The sequence below is a fragment of the Mandrillus leucophaeus genome, unplaced genomic scaffold (genome assembly GCF_000951045.1).
Source record: "Mandrillus leucophaeus isolate KB7577 unplaced genomic scaffold, Mleu.le_1.0 Scaffold1470, whole genome shotgun sequence".
In the NCBI taxonomy this organism is placed as follows: domain Eukaryota; kingdom Metazoa; phylum Chordata; class Mammalia; order Primates; family Cercopithecidae; genus Mandrillus; species Mandrillus leucophaeus.
In genome coordinates this window covers 520191-536188 of record NW_012101444.1, presented here as the reverse complement: position 1 = coordinate 536188, position 15998 = coordinate 520191, and the positions used below count along the sequence as shown (strand labels likewise).

The 15998-nt window shown below is 33.7% G+C and overlaps 1 protein-coding gene across 4 annotated transcripts in view; it reads left to right on the top strand.

Annotated features, from left to right (window-relative positions):
- CCDC91 (coiled-coil domain containing 91) overlaps positions 1 to 15998 on the top strand; it is a 341299-nt gene that overhangs the window by 122225 nt on the left and 203076 nt on the right. For all 4 annotated transcript variants that reach the window (XM_011974648.1, XM_011974647.1, XM_011974650.1 and 1 more), the window contains one exon: positions 13255 to 13362. In XM_011974648.1, coding sequence (XP_011830038.1) covers positions 13255 to 13362 — 108 coding nt within the window. The remainder of the gene's footprint in view (positions 1 to 13254; positions 13363 to 15998) is intronic.

Sequence of the window (15998 nt, the reverse complement as noted above, 5' to 3'; positions counted from 1 at the left end):
TATTTAAATATTCGAGTATTGAATCAGGTATAATGAAGTTTTAACTTATTAGGAACATGAAGTTTCTGCTACTTACAGTGAAAAATGATGCAAAATTGCTACATACACTTTAGTAGCTCTAAAATCATTGTGGTGAGAGTTCTTAGTATACTAATTTCCTATGTTAACCAAAGTGTGTTTTGTTGAGAGTTTTGGTCTTTTGTGCATTTTCTGAAAAGGTCAGATATACCCTAAATACTTTTGGTAAGGATTGCTTTGAATTTTAGCAGTGTAAAATATGTCACATGCCAGCTTGAGTATCACATGACTGCTGTATTCTTATTTTTCAAAAGCATCCACTTGGTAGTATTTTATTTGAACTCTTGAATTGTTTGTACTGTTTTATAAAGGAGAACATATTACATTTAGGAGACCAATATTTTCCCAGGGTGTAGAGTTACTTGTATTGTATAAAGTTCTTTTCCAAGGAGAGAGAAACAATTTTGTTTTCTCTTCTTTTGATATTTTCCCTTGATTAGATATCGTTAAGTTTTTGCTCAAAGAGAGGAAAGTAAAAATTAAGATATATGAGACCTGACAGCGTATCTTTATTTGAATTCCACCATTTTGTTAATCCAAAGGTATAAAATAAATTTATAGTTTTAGTTATTTGATTGAATAAGGATTCTCATAAATTCCAGCTTTTATCATATGATCAGATTTTTCCTGGACAAATAAAGATGTTCGCTATTGCCAATAGAGTTTGGCCTAATAGCATGCTAGCTAGATACTAGTGATTGGTTTGGAACTAAGGACTTGGCTTGTCCTTTCTTATCCCTCCCACCAACTTAACCTCAGTGGAGGACTGAGAAAGATTTGGTAGTTGAGAATACTTCTGTGTGCCTCTGTGTTTCCTGGGCTTAGCCAGAATTTTGCATGCAAGGCTATTCTTGTGGTTTTTCTAGGCAGGCCAAAACCAAAAGGTATTGGAAACCTTGCCAGAAAACTCACTCTAATATAGATTTAAAGCTTGCCTTTGTATTGTGACTGGTCCATTAGCTGATAGTCAAAGGAATGAAGAGGAATACTTCATTCTATTTTAGGAATAACAATTTCAAGTTTCTGTTGTGTAGCAGACCTTTAAAAATAATTCCAAAGATAAAAAACCTTAAGATGTGTAGAGTTTACATAAAAACCCTCGAAGAAAACCTAGGAAATACCATTCAGGTATTGGTATGGGCAAGGACTTCATAACTAAAACACCAAAAGCAATGGCAACAAAAGCCAAAATAGACAAATGGCATCTAATTAAACTAAAGAGCTTTTGCATGGCAAAAGAAACTACCATCACAGTGAACAGGCAACCTATGGAATGGGAGAAAATTTTTGCAATCTACCCATCTGACAAAGGGCTAATATCCGGAATCTACAAAGAACTCAAACAAATTTACAAAAAAACCAAAAAACAGAAAACAACCCCATCAAAAAGTGGGCGAAGGATATAAACAGACACTTCTCAAAAGAAGACATCTATGCAACCAACAGATGCATGAAAAAATGCTCATCATCAGTGGTCATCAGAGAAATGCAAATCAAAACCACAATGAGATACCGTCTTACGACAGTTAGAATGGCAATCATTAAAAAGTCAGGAAACAACAGATGCTGGAGAGGATGTGGAGAAATAGGAATGCTTTTACACTGTTGGTGGGAGTGTAAATGAATTCAACCATTGTGGAAGACAGTGTGGTGATTTCTCAAGGATCTAGAGCTAGAAATACCATTTGACCCAGCCATCCCATTACTGGATATATACAAAGGATTATAAATCATTCTCCTCTAAAGATACATGCACACGTATGTTTATTACAGCACTATTCACAATAGCAAAGACTTGGACCAACCCAAATATCCATCAATGATAGACTGGATTAAGAAAATGTGGCACATATATGCCATGGAATACTATGCAGCCCTAAAAAAGATGAGTTCATGTCCTTTGCAGGGACATAGATGAAACTGGAAACCGTCATTCTCAGCAAACTATCACAAGGACAGCAAACACCACATGTTGTCACTCACAGGTGGGAACTGAACAATGAGAACACTTGGACACAGGGCAGGGAACATCACACACCAGGGCCTGTTGGGGGCTGGAGGCTAGGGGAGAGATAGCATTAGGAGAAATACCTAATGTAACTGACAAGTTGATGGGTGCAGCTCCAACATGGCACATGTATAACTATGTATCAAACCTACACGTTGTGCAAATGTACCCTAGAACTTAGTTGTTTTTAGACATGTGAGAACTGCCTTTTCCCTCAATTATTTTTCACCTACTAAAATGAACTTTTCTTTATACTACATCAGGTTAATATTTGTGACTAATGTTGCTCAGATCTGAATGTTGTAGCAATGTCAGTCTCATTCTATAAAAATATTGATTAATTACAGATTTCTGCTCATTATCATAAAAAATTTAGGCTACTGTACCATTAGTATCTTCCAAGGTCCATAATGAGATTATTTATTCATTTTGACCTGATTGAGATTTGACCTGTTCTGATGCAGTTGAAAGTTTTTTTTGAATCTGTTTCTAAGCTTGTTCAACAGGGTTCTATCTCCAACAATAATGCTGGAGGACTGATTATACAGTAGCATTTGTAAAGGGCATATTTCTTTAACAATTTTAATCAACATGATATATCAATTATTTAGTTTTTAATCTTTCATTCTTCTAATGAACTGAATTATCAGTAAAGTCTATCTAGATTGAAGCATTTTCAATATTAGAGAAAAACACTACCTAATTATACTGTAGGAAAATACATATGTGTGTGCTACAGATTTATTTTTATTTATTAGCCACCAATATTTCCGTTTGCAAAAGGCCACACACTATAGTTGTTACAGGCAAGGGAGATAAACTGATGAAATTGAGACATGCTTACGCTCATTAAATTTTCTAAGTTCAAATAAGGGTATGTACACAAAAACTATTTGTAAAGATGTTGGTCTATAAAAGTTTACTTTTGATTTTTAAATTTCTTTCTGATTTGAATAGGTATTGAGAATGGAAAATTTATTATTTATTCTGAACTATCAAACAGACTGAAAAGAAAAGCAGAGATGTAATAATTAATGTGAGGGAGAATAGCATTTTAACATGTCTGTTTTGTTTCTGATTGCAATCTAATATTAAAATGGAGGTTTTGATTTTAATCCCTACATTCTAGGTAATCAACTTTGGGAAACTTGATTTATGAGAATATTGATTTTATACCAAGGGTAAATTATTAGGGGATATAATAATTTGCCTTATCAAAGTATCATATTTTTGTCATGGTAACATATGCACTGAATTCAAAATTGAACTATGTATTATAAAAATTAATTTTGCTCCCATTGGTGTTTTGGCATCTCTCTTTTGCCTTTATCTTTTCCAGAGATGGGATAATATGCATAAAATTGTCACATTTCTGATTTTTGGTAATTTGACTGTCAAATTGCTTTATAGCAATCAGAGAGAAATTCTATTTGAGAAATAATCCATAGTCTGATTTAGTTCATTTTACTCAGATCATCAAATTCAAAGGTTACTGTATTTTGTTGTTTTAGTAGGATATTCATGTAGCCAATTTTTTTGGTAATTTTGTAACAACCCAGTCTGAGCTGTTGTTAAATCAGCAAGCACTACTTGGTGCCATTTTATGATAGTGAGGTATTTCCATATCAGTTACAATAGTAATAATTCCCCTGAGCCACTTGGATGACTTTGTCCCTTCCTCTGAGGCTTCTTCTCAACTCACAATCAAGCTAGAGCTTGGAACTGCAGGGGACCTCTGGCCCTGTATCTCTTCTGGGGATGACATCTCTTCTAATTTTTTGATGCCCAAACTAATGGATTTTAAACAGTTTTATTAACCCTTAATGTAATCACATCTGTCATGTACTAGTGATAACTTTAAACTGAGATAGAACTAATAGAAGTATTTATACTTGTTATCTAAGTTCACAAACTCATTCTCTTAGTCTCAAAATCTAGTCTGACTCAAAATTTAGTCTTAACATGTTTGCTGTAATAAAATTGATTTAAATCAAACCTCCAATCTCTTTCTTGATGGCTTTTCAGTATGAGGAAAAGTTCTAATCTTTGAGATCTATATTTTATGAATGGAACTGAATTAATTTGGAGGAAAATACTAATTTTAAAATATTTATAATATTAAATTTTAAAAAATTTATTTTAATCATCATAAACCTAGTAATGAAAACAATAATGTTGATCCTAGGTTGAATCCACAGAATATGAATTTCCTATATCATAAAAAGTAGGTAATTTAACTCTCAAACAACAAACTGTTAGAATACAGGATTTCACCATTAATGTAAAAAAAAAGTTAAGTGTCATAATTTGTCTGAATGCCTTCATCACTGGCAGAGAAGAGACTCTTCTTCTCCTCATATATGAGATGAAATGAGGAATCTGATACATAGAGAAACATGGTGCCTTGATGGACATGTAACCAGCAGAAGAAGAGTTGTAAATAAAAGCCACATCATTTAAGGCTTGATTCAGGGCTCCCTTCAAAAGAGTGTATACCGCCTCCTTGCAGAGTTAATTCATATGTATTTAAAACAAATATTTTAGACATCTAGATGAGTTTATTTCTTCCCATGATCAGTGATTTCATATTTCAGAAAATGAGATGCGTAGACCTTTACTGTATTAATACCTAGGTGCTCTACTTAATTGCATGAATGATTATAAAGAGGTTATTTCGGTCAGAATTCTTTTTTTCTTTTCCTTTTTTTTTTTTTTTTAACTGCAACTGTAGCTCTTATTCAAGTCACAAGGAATAATGTGGCATCTGAGGGAGAGGGATATCCATATGGCAGTCTTTCAGAAGGTTAAAGTAGCTGGAAGGCAGACATGCAGAGTCTCTGTGCTGTACTTAATTTTAGAAACTTCTTAATTTTAATGTGTTGTCCATGGCACAAAAGAAATTTTCACTGGGAGACTTTTGTGGTGTTTGAGGTAACAACTCTTATGTTACTAGATTCCCTTAACAACGAGGCCAACAGGAATGATTCCCTGTGTCCTGAAGATTTTCTTTGGCTTTCACAGCCTCCAAGGCACTTTATAACATGGCTAGACTGTATTCAATTTTCATGTTAGATCTACACCCATAAGTTAACATTTTTCTTTTTGAATTGTATACGACTACTGCACTAATTCAAATACACAGAAAAATCTGAGATTCATTGCAATTCCATATGCTTCAGATCTGTAACAGGATAAATTTTCAGCAGCCTCAACTTGACCTTGCTACTTCTCTTCCTTTTTTAAATTAAGGAAAAAGGAAGGGAGAACTTGTTTGTTTCTTAATTCAGGTTTTCCAAAATTTTAGGTAATAGTTTCCATCGCTATCACTCTTCAGACAACGGTAATTTACTCTTGAGAAACATGTACCTTCATTCTTCCCAAAGGTTGAGTTCACAGAGTCTGAATGTTGCCTAACTTCTGCCAGGCTGGGCCACAGGAGACCATGACCCTGGACTTGAATTTGGATCCAGATTGAGTAAATGCAATTTTTAAATCTAAATTGAAGTGTTTGTACTAGAGAATTACAAAGAATTTTACATTGAACTTTTAGATCACCTTTTGATGATAAATTTTATTCATATTATTTCTTTTATATTCCAACAAAATTTTCTGAAATATCTAAATACTGTTTTCAGAGATGCCTAATGTTTCTCCTCTAGTACAACCATGTACCTCAGAGATTATTGGCTCAGTGATCTGAAGCTCTTTTAAAATACATGGATATGTGTGTATTTGTGTGTATGCATGAATTAAATCAAGTTCTCAGTTTATTCTCCTGAATTATAAGCAAACAAAGCTATAGATTGAAGTTTTAGACCTCCAAATTGGCTAAAGATGTGTTCAATTAAGCCAAGAGCCATTGGGGATTAAGACAAGTTGGTAACCAAGAGCAGCATTCAGAGCCAAATCTAGTCATTTGCCATCATTTGGATACTATTTCTTCGTTTTCATAGTCTTTTTTTTTTTACCAGTCTCTTCATCATAAAATGGAGAATGTAAGTATTGTAGAAGAAATGTTTATTAATAGACAAAGTGTCCAGATGAAGTTAAAGTAATTATTACTTCATAGATGTACTTGCAGTAAGTATATAATTACTACTGATAGTAAGTATATTTATAGTACTGCTTGTAAGGACATGTAAAAACATAAACCCTTGTAGTTCTTATTAGGATTAACTCTTTCACTACCAGAGAGAATAATTGCATTATCTTTAATTCTAGAGCATATACAAAAAATTCATGCATGGTGCATGAATTATTAGTTTCTAACTTCCATGCATATGTGTAGCCCACAAAAATCAATGCTACATATTTTCATTCTTATACATTGCCCATTAATGGAGAAAATTTTAATAGCATTTGAGTGTCTTTGGTATTTTTCCAGTACCTAGAACAGTGTTTAGGAAATTATTTATTGACTAAATGAATAATAAATGAATAGTTGAGTGATAAAAATGAAATAGCTGCTTAGTTCACGAAAAGAGAAATCTGCTTTACTGGGCTAGAAAAGCTAAGACAAATGGAAACAAAGGGGTAGAACTGATTTTTTTGTGTGCCGCTGTGTCTTTTCATGTGATTTTGAGCACATTTATTAACCACAGTGTCTGTCTTCATTTGTAAGGCAGATATATAAAGTTCATGGAGGAAAAATAGATGAATAGTTCTGTAAAACGACTGAGATTCATCATTTTTACAAATGCACCTCAGTCAAGTAGGCTCTCTTTTTGAATAATAAACTTATGATTTGTTTGCAATTTTGAGGGAATATTATAAGACATGCTCACAATTTAATATCCTTACAAAACTTGAAGTAATATTTTGATGAATAAAAGGACTTGTGCCAGAAAAAAAACATGAAAATATCTCTTCGTAGCATTAGCTTATTCATTTGGCAGATACCTTTCAGTTTTGCTCATATTATTTTTAGTTAAAAATGAGAAAACAGAAGAAGTAATAGAAATAAATTTTTTAAAAGATAGAAAAAATAGATGTTTAAATAATAATTTGTGATATTTTTCCAAGAAAGGCAAAATTGTTGTTGATTTCAGATGATACTTTATGATTATTTTGTATATACTACTGTCCTCAATAAGCTAAACTAAGTGTATAATTACAGGTATAATCAACATAAAAGTTTTAATAATTTCTGGATGAAGGGACAAATAACCAGGCTTGCCTAAATCATGATTAATTTATTTAGTTACTCAATGTATTTGTTATATATCTTCTATGTGTCAGGCACTGTTGTAGGTGCGTTGGGTATATCAGTGAGTTAAACACAGATTCCTATTCTCCTAGGTTGTAAATTCTAGTTGATAGATTATATTTGTTGTACATTTTTCTTCCGGCTTGCACTATATCTTTATATTATTCTCCATTTGTAAAGTATGACTTAATGGGTTGTTAGATAAGATTATTTTGTGACTTTCAATATAATCTAATTATTGTTGCTTACAATTATCTATGTAGGATTCCTTTATGGTCACATAATCAGTACAAAGATGATATTAATATTTTGAAGACCTTGTTCCTTAGACACATCTGCTTTGCAAATCTGGACAGTCATTTAATTTGATGAGGCTGGAATCAGATCCGTAACAATGGGGCTGTATCAAGGGAGGAGAAATCTGTGGATTTGTTGTGACAATGGACTGTAGTCTGGGTTGCAGTAGTCTACTTTGGCTATATTTATATCATTCAAATTCCAGCATGCAATCAGTTCCACTAAAGAAATACACATCTAATTCTCACGTGTATTAACAGTTGGGGTGGTGTGGCATGGTTTTTGACTTAATATCTTTGTTTTCTATGTGTTTATAACATACTTTTCCTTCCCAGAATTTATAGTCCTTCACACTATTTACTCACAATTGAGTCAGTGGAGTAAAAAGAATATTTCTTGTCTTAGATAATAACTTTAAAAATTGAGATCTCTAGTCGGTACCAAATGGACTTGGTAACAATTTTGGTGACTTGTGTTGGTAGTTATAATTTGAAGCTTAGTGAACTTTTTAATAAATATTGGTACTGTTGATAGTATATATTTATGTAATATCAGTTTTCACACAGGGATCATCACTTACCAAGTAACTATTACATGGGCTGGTTATGTACAAGGCAGTCTGTAAAAAACTGTTCATGAAGTTATAGTTCCTGTATTAAGAGATCTAGAAATATTTTAACACTTTAAAATTTATTTTTTTCTTTTCTTTTGAGATGGAATCTTGCTCTTGTCACCCAGGCTGGAGGTTAACAGCATGATCTCAGCTCACTGTAACCTCCGCCTCCTGGGTTCAAGTGATTCTCCTGCCTCAGCCTCCTGAGTAGCTGGGATTACAGGTACACACCATGATGCCCTGCTGATTTTTGTATTGTTAGTGGAGACAGGGTTTCATCATGTTGGTCAGGCTGGTCTCGAATTGCTGACAGCGTGATCCGCCCGCCTCGGCCTCCCAAAGTACTGGGATTACAGGTGTGAGCCACTCTGCCCGGCCTAAAAATTATTCTTCAATTGTGATAGTTTTCCTTAAGCTTAGTGAATTAAATCCTCTTGGATAATACTATAAATCTCTGATAAAACTGTGGCTAAGATGTAAATATATTCAAAATCAACAAAACATTTTCTGCCCTTGATAGCATTCTTTTCAATATAGAGTATGTTGGTATGTATCTTGGCATTTCTATCTGTATATACTGTGAGAGTCTTAATGCTTTATGGGTGTTTAAATAGTTGAAAATAGATTAGAAATGAAATTATTCTTTCATATATCTTTTTTAAATGTTGTATAAGCTCAAGGAAGGCCTCTTTGTCTTGGGTATCTGTAGAGACAGTTACAGAAGAAGACAATAAGTCAGCAGATGTTAAGATTGTATTATGAGATATGAGAAACGTAAAGGAGTCTTTGTGTATTATGATACATTAAACTGGAAGATAAATATTCAGTTATATAATAATAGAGCAAGTTATAAAGGCATGTGGCTAGTATCAATGTGTATTTGTATATCCACAGTGCTTAATCTAGTAGTAGGGGCAGTTTTGGAAATTACCTTGTTTGCTTGGATTATGGCACTAGTCATCACAGTGTTGAGCAGTAGGACCAATGCTTAAACTCCTTGTTGTCATACAAGTTCTTTTAATACCTGACACCTGCCTTCTTGCCTAATCATTTAGCTCCACTCTTAACTCCAGCTTCGGTACTCCAGCTATTCTTAGTTTTGTTTTTAATTTTTTTTTCCATAGGTTTTGGGGGGAACAAGTGATATTTGGTTACAAGAGTAAGTTCTTTAGTGGTGATTTGTGAGATTTTGGTGCATCCGTCACCTGAGCAGTATGCACTGAACCCAACTTGTAGACTTTTATCCCTCACCCCCTTCCTACCGTTTCCCTCAAGTCCCCAAAGTCCATTGTGTCATTGTTATGCCTTTGCAACCTCATAGCTTAGCTTCCACTTATAAGTGAGAACATACGACGTTTGGTTTTCCATTTCTGTTTCTTCACTTAGAACAATAGTCTTCAGTCCCATCGGGTTGCTGTGAATGCCATTAATTCATTCCTTTTTGTGGCTGAGTACTATTCTATCATATATTTATACCACAGTTTCTTTATCAACTCGCTGATTGATGGCCATTTGGACTGGTTCCACATTTTTGCAATAGCGAATTGTTTTGCTATAAACATGTGTGTTCAAGTATCTTTTTCGTATGATGACTTCTTTTCCTCTGGGTGCATACCTGGTAGTGGTATTGCTGGATCAAATGATATTTCTACTTTTAGTTTTTTAAGGAATCTCCACACTGTTTTCTATAGTGGTTGTACTAGTTTACATTTCCACCAGCAGTGTAAAAGTGTTCAATTTTCACTACATCCCTTCCAACATCTATTTTTTACTTTTTTAATTTTTTGATTATGGCCATTCTCGCAGGAGTAAGGTGGTATTTGTTGCATTGTGGTTTTGATTTGCATTTTCCTGATCATTAGTGATGTTGAGCATTTTTTCATATGTTTCATTTGTATACCTTCTTTTGAGAATTGTCTATTCATGTCCTTAATCCACTTTTTGACGGGATTGTTTTTTTCTTGCTAATGTAAGTCCTAGCCAGAGCAATCAGACAATAGAAAGAAATAAAGGGCTTCCAAGTCGGTAAAGAGGAAGTCAAACTGTTGCTCTTTGCTGATGATATGATTGTATACCTAGTAAACTCTAAAGACTTCTCCAAAAAGCTCCTAGAACTGATAAATTAATTCATCAAAGTTTCAGGATTCAAAGTTAATGTACACAAATCAGTAGCTCTGCGATACACCAACAGCAACCAAACTGAGAATCAGATCAAGAACTCAGCCCCTTTTAGAATAGCTACAAAAACATAAAATACTTAGGAATATACGTAACCAAGGCGTCAAAAGACGTCTATAAGGAAAACTACAAAACACTGCTGAAAGAAATCATAGATGACACAAACAAATGGAAATACATCCCATGCTCATGGAAGGGTAGAATCAATATTGTGAAAATGACCATACTGCCAAAAGCAGTCTACAAATTCAACCCAATTTCCATCAAAATACTACCTTTGGAGAAAGCAAGCAAAAACATAAAATGGAGAAAGGACACCCTATTCAACAAATGGTGCTGGCATAATTGACAAGGCACATCTAGGAGATTGAAACTGAATCCTCATCTTGCACCTTATACAAAAATCAACTGAAGGTGGATCAAGGACTTAAATCTAAGACCTGAAACTATAAAAATTCTAGAAGATAGCATTGAAGAAACCCTTCTAGGCATTGGCTTAGGCAAGGATTTCATGACTAAGAACCCAAAAGCAAATGCAGTAAAAACAAAGATAAATAGGCAGAACTTAATTAAACTAAGGAGCTTTTGCATGGCAAAAGGAACAGTCAGCAGAGTAAACAGACAACGCGCAGAGTAGGAGAAAATCTTCACCATATGATTCAAAGGACTAATATCCAGAATATACAAGGAACAGCTATTCTTATCTTTGAATGTCCTTTGTGTATAGTGGTGAGTATAACAGGTCACCAGGGTTGGGGCAACTTTCTTTCTCTGATAGGCATCCAGCATATACCTACAGTGTGTGATTATCAAGGGAATGATTGTCTTCAACTTCAGACTGAGCACAACGTGGAAGACTTTTGAAAAAATCATTATATACCTACCTTTGTGGGCCTTTTGTTGATCCATGGATTTAAATGACTGAATGGGGCTAAGATGAGACATTTGAAATATGTAGGAGGCCAGTTACTCTTGCATAAATTTCCTTTACGCTCCCTTATCACATCTTTGGCTCTTATTTTACTCATTATCCTCCTTGCCATTTCAAGGAGAATGAGTATATGGTATACAAATCAATCCCTAGAGGACGACTACCCTATTCAAATTGTGTTTCTTAATTATGGAGTGAGAATATTATTTTATTTTATTAACTCACCTGTCCTCCAAAGGATATAATATACTACAAATTGCAGTTGAATATTGAGTATTTAAATGTTGAATATTTAAAGTGTGGGATTATTTGGAACCATGGCAAATAGGGAAGTGAACGCAGTTGTTTCTATTAAGCAAAATGATTCTATAATATCCCAAGTCCCCAAATAGAATGTCATTTTTTTCTCTTTACCAAAGATGCTGTGATTATTCTAAGGAAATTTTTTATAATTATATTATTTTTTAACTTTTCTGAAATCCCAACAAATAGTATGTTTCCACACAGGTAAACTAGATTTATATCATCTAGTCACAGTTTAAAAGGATTAAGCTTTTGTGCCTTACATAAATTAATCATTGTGGAATCTTTGGAAGGCACTGTAAATCAAGGGCTAAAGCAATTCTAGTAAGCATTTTCCTTATATTTTGATAAAACTCAGAGCTTCATTTTCCTTTATTAATTTGCTACTAATTTTGCAGCTTCATAGTGACGAATACTGAATTGTAGGAGTAGTAGCATCATCAGAGTCTTACTTTTGCGCAAGAAAGTTAGTTATTTGAAAATTTGAGACTTATTTAGAAGTTTCACAAATATTTTTGTCTCAGCTTTAAAAAATACATGCCTATTTATCCAGCATCTTATTGCATGGTGTTTTCAACCAAGTAAATCTATTTTCATAACAGAGATTAAGAGATTTGGCTGATTTTTTTTTTCTTGGTGAATGTGCCAACGGTCTGTTTTCTATAAGATGTGTCTGTTTCAACTTATTATTTTGGTTATGAGTAGTTTATTATTTAAACAGACATTTAAAAATAGAATATTTGCTATAGTTCTAATAGAATGATTTAGAGTTTATAAATAGCATGAAAGATATTACTGAGAACTTGTTGATATAACATACAAAGCTAAACAGTGGGAAAGAAAAAAGATGATAATATTCTAAGCATCTCTAATAAGGAAGTGAGTGGGTGGAACATCATCAAATGCTGATTTGGTTTTCCTTGAAACAGTGGTAATATCTTTATATTTATCTGACTTGAGTTGCAGCATTTACAGTATCCAATTAAGTGTGCCCAGTCTCCCAAATTTTATTACTTTTTATGCGTACTGCCTTGAGACTCTGACTTACGTACTTTGACTTATACCTTTTCACATTAGGAGCGTGAACTTTCTGGGGGGGGGGGGGGGGCAGTTCTTTTATGTTTGAAGTTGCTCAAAGTTTCCATCTGCTTTTACTTGACTTGTGGTCTTGAAGATCATGCTTGGCCCATGGGATATTACAGTGTGCCGAGAGGATGTGGAGTTTTGTCAGCCAGTGAAATATGTCTGGATTTTTTTTCCTTTTCTTTCTTTTTTTTTTTTTTCTTTTTTTCAGCAGTTTTCATACACTCTTCATCCTGTGTGGTCTTCACTGAACCAAATTTATAGTTAACAGAACTACTCACCCTCTCTATCATCTTCTATGACTTGGCCTTTTTAAGGAGAAGATGTGTGGAAGGAATGTCTGAGCCAAAAAACTGTTATCTTGGCAATAGGAAAATGTAAAAGCAAAAGCTGAAAGTAATGTTATATATAAGTGTGCTTCAGTATTAACAAATACATATTTTGTAATTTAGGAGAATATCATATTACAGTATGTACAACTGTCAAAAATATTCTTATGCCAACAGTAGATTCCAAGTTTTGTCTGTGATCCAAATGATTTTTTTGCTTGTTTTCAGGCACTACTGCAGTCTTCAGTTAAGCAACAAGTAGAAGCTATTGAAAAACAGTACATTTCTGCAATTGAGAAACAGGCACACAAGTGTGAGGAGTTGCTAAATGCTCAGGTAATAAAAGTGCACATCCATTATATATTTATACTTTTCTCCTGACTCTCTCCCCTGAGAGCTCTATAACTGTTTATTCAGTTCCATTCCATTTACTTTCCTTGGTGTATTTTGGAGAAAAAATATGCTTATGTAAACTCAAAGATTGAGAATTTTATGACAGACTCAAAATAGAACGAAAGACCCGAAATATGTGGTTCTCCCCCACATTAATGATTATTCTTGTGTTAATTTATGGGTTATAATATATTCTCCAAATAACAGAAGCAAAGAGATATCCATGAATGCATTATGGCAAGTAAATGGTTTTTAGTGAGATAAGATTTATAAATAATACTTGAATTTTTAAATCACTTATGTATGTTTATGTTACCTTTCATTTTATATAGGAATTGGCTTCTATTTGAGTTTTTCTGTTCAAATTTTTTTCTTTTCTTGATTTAATATCTTAAACAACTTAAATTATTAGCTGCTTTTCATTAAACAAAGCAGCTGAAGAAGATTTATAGATGGGTCATAGCATAAATAATGTATGTAAGAATTTCCTAGCAATATTTCTCAAAGATATAAAATTTGGTATGTGAAAATTAAATTGACTTCATGTAGAGCATCTGTGTTATATCATTGGAAGAAAATTTACTAAGAATTAAGAAATACAATTAGGAGTAGAATTTAAATGGAGATTATAAATGAACCACCCTATTCTCAAGATTGGGGTCAGTTCTATTAAATATTTTTCAATGTCATTTTAATAAGTGGCTTGGAAGAGGAAATACACAGAGAAATACACAAATATAATTATACTGCTTTAGGTAGTGAAGTACCAGACTGTCAAGAGATATGAAATATAAAACTTTATGAATGGATAGAAACAGCATGAGGCATACATTAGCAGAGATAGACTTGGTTATGCCCTAAACTCTCTGGCTTCAAATAGCAAAAGTTGATATTTTACTCATGCTACATACTCATTGAGGTCTGTCTTGGGGCCCTGTCTCATGTTGTCCTCACCTTCGGAACTCAGCTGATAGTGTAATTCCAACGTGGAACATTACCTGATATAATTTCGAAGTGAAATAGAGCTGTGTTAGATTTGTATCTGTAATTAAATACTCTGGCCTGGAAGTGACACATTCGATTTCAATTCATATCCACATGGTTCCACCCAATCATAATGGGGCCAGAGAGTGAGAGCCTACTATGAACTTAGAAGGGAGAGAACTGGAAATACTTAGTGAATAGCACAAATATACCACATTCTTTTCTTTTGTTCACCAAATATTCGGAGTCTCCATCTCATAGGCAAATTAACATATCTTGTCCTCTTGGGAGAAAATCTGAAAGTTCCATTCAGCTGGGGCCTCAAGCTCAGAAGTCCAGGAACTCTGGGTAATAGGAGGGGAATAGTGTGCTGCAGTCTGTACATTATCAGGTCCAGATATGGTCCCTTTTTAGAACTACAATCTAAATTGTTTTTTCCCAACATGCCTAGTATACAGTGGTGAGACAAAGGTAGGGTGTTTACTGTAAACATTCGCAATAGGAAAGGTGAAAAATCAGAGACACACAGCTATCACTAGTAACAATTTTAAAATCTCACTGGATAGGTTAAATAAGAGCCTTTGCCCACGAGTAGGGATTGCTCTTTTATTTACCATGATTATCTTTTCAGAGTTTTTTGACCGGGTTCCTAGTATGTTGCTCCTTGTGGTCTTGTTGGTGTTTTTATTTTTTAATATCTTTGTTGACTATATTTCAAATGGATTTTGAAGATTATACCATTTCTGAACCTGCTTCCTGTCTACAAAATATTGGGATCCCAGGGGTCGTTTTAGGTACCTAATAGTTACAGTTAAGGGTAACGATTCCTTTGGTATCTTGTCTTTTATAGTAGTCAGCTCTGTTAAGGCCATATCCACAGTTGTTTTAGAGAACTACTTGCTATTTTTTTTTTCTTTATGAAAAAAATTGTTTTTACTAGCCTGCCTTTGTAAAGTTAGAGAACCACTTTCTACATTTAATATGTTTATATGCTTTGAACCTCATATTTGTCTGTCTCTCCTATTTTATTGCAGAGATATATTCATTTTATCAAACCAGGGTGGAAGAAATCTTGTGGTCTCTTTTCCCTAAACCATATAGCCTAAAACAGCCAGAGCTTTATCTCTGCTTGGGGCACTTTATTGAGTTTTTACACACATAGTGAGTGTGGCTAACACACTTAGTTTACTACTTGCTGCAAGGCCAGATGTAGCTGGTATTTGTTGCTGAAAGCCTCCTTAGTTGTTTTTAAGTGGTTGTACATGCAAGTCTTCAGATTTCTGTACTTTTCTATTTCCTGTGATTTGATGCTTGAGAATTTTCTTTTTTCTATGAATTCAGTGTTGAGCTTGTCTTTTTCTTTTTCTTTTTTTTTTTCTGTAATTTGTTGGTAGTAGTTTCTTAGCATGTAAATATGACTATAGCATCCATACACACAGATGCAATAATCATCAACTTGTCTACTAATCAAGTGAGTGTCACATATGAAATGTTCAATGTATCAACAAGATTTTTGACTTTGATTAGAAATATCTCTTATGTACTTTCTCTTCTAGTCACCACTACCTTTTCTTTTTCTTTCTTTTTTTTTTTTT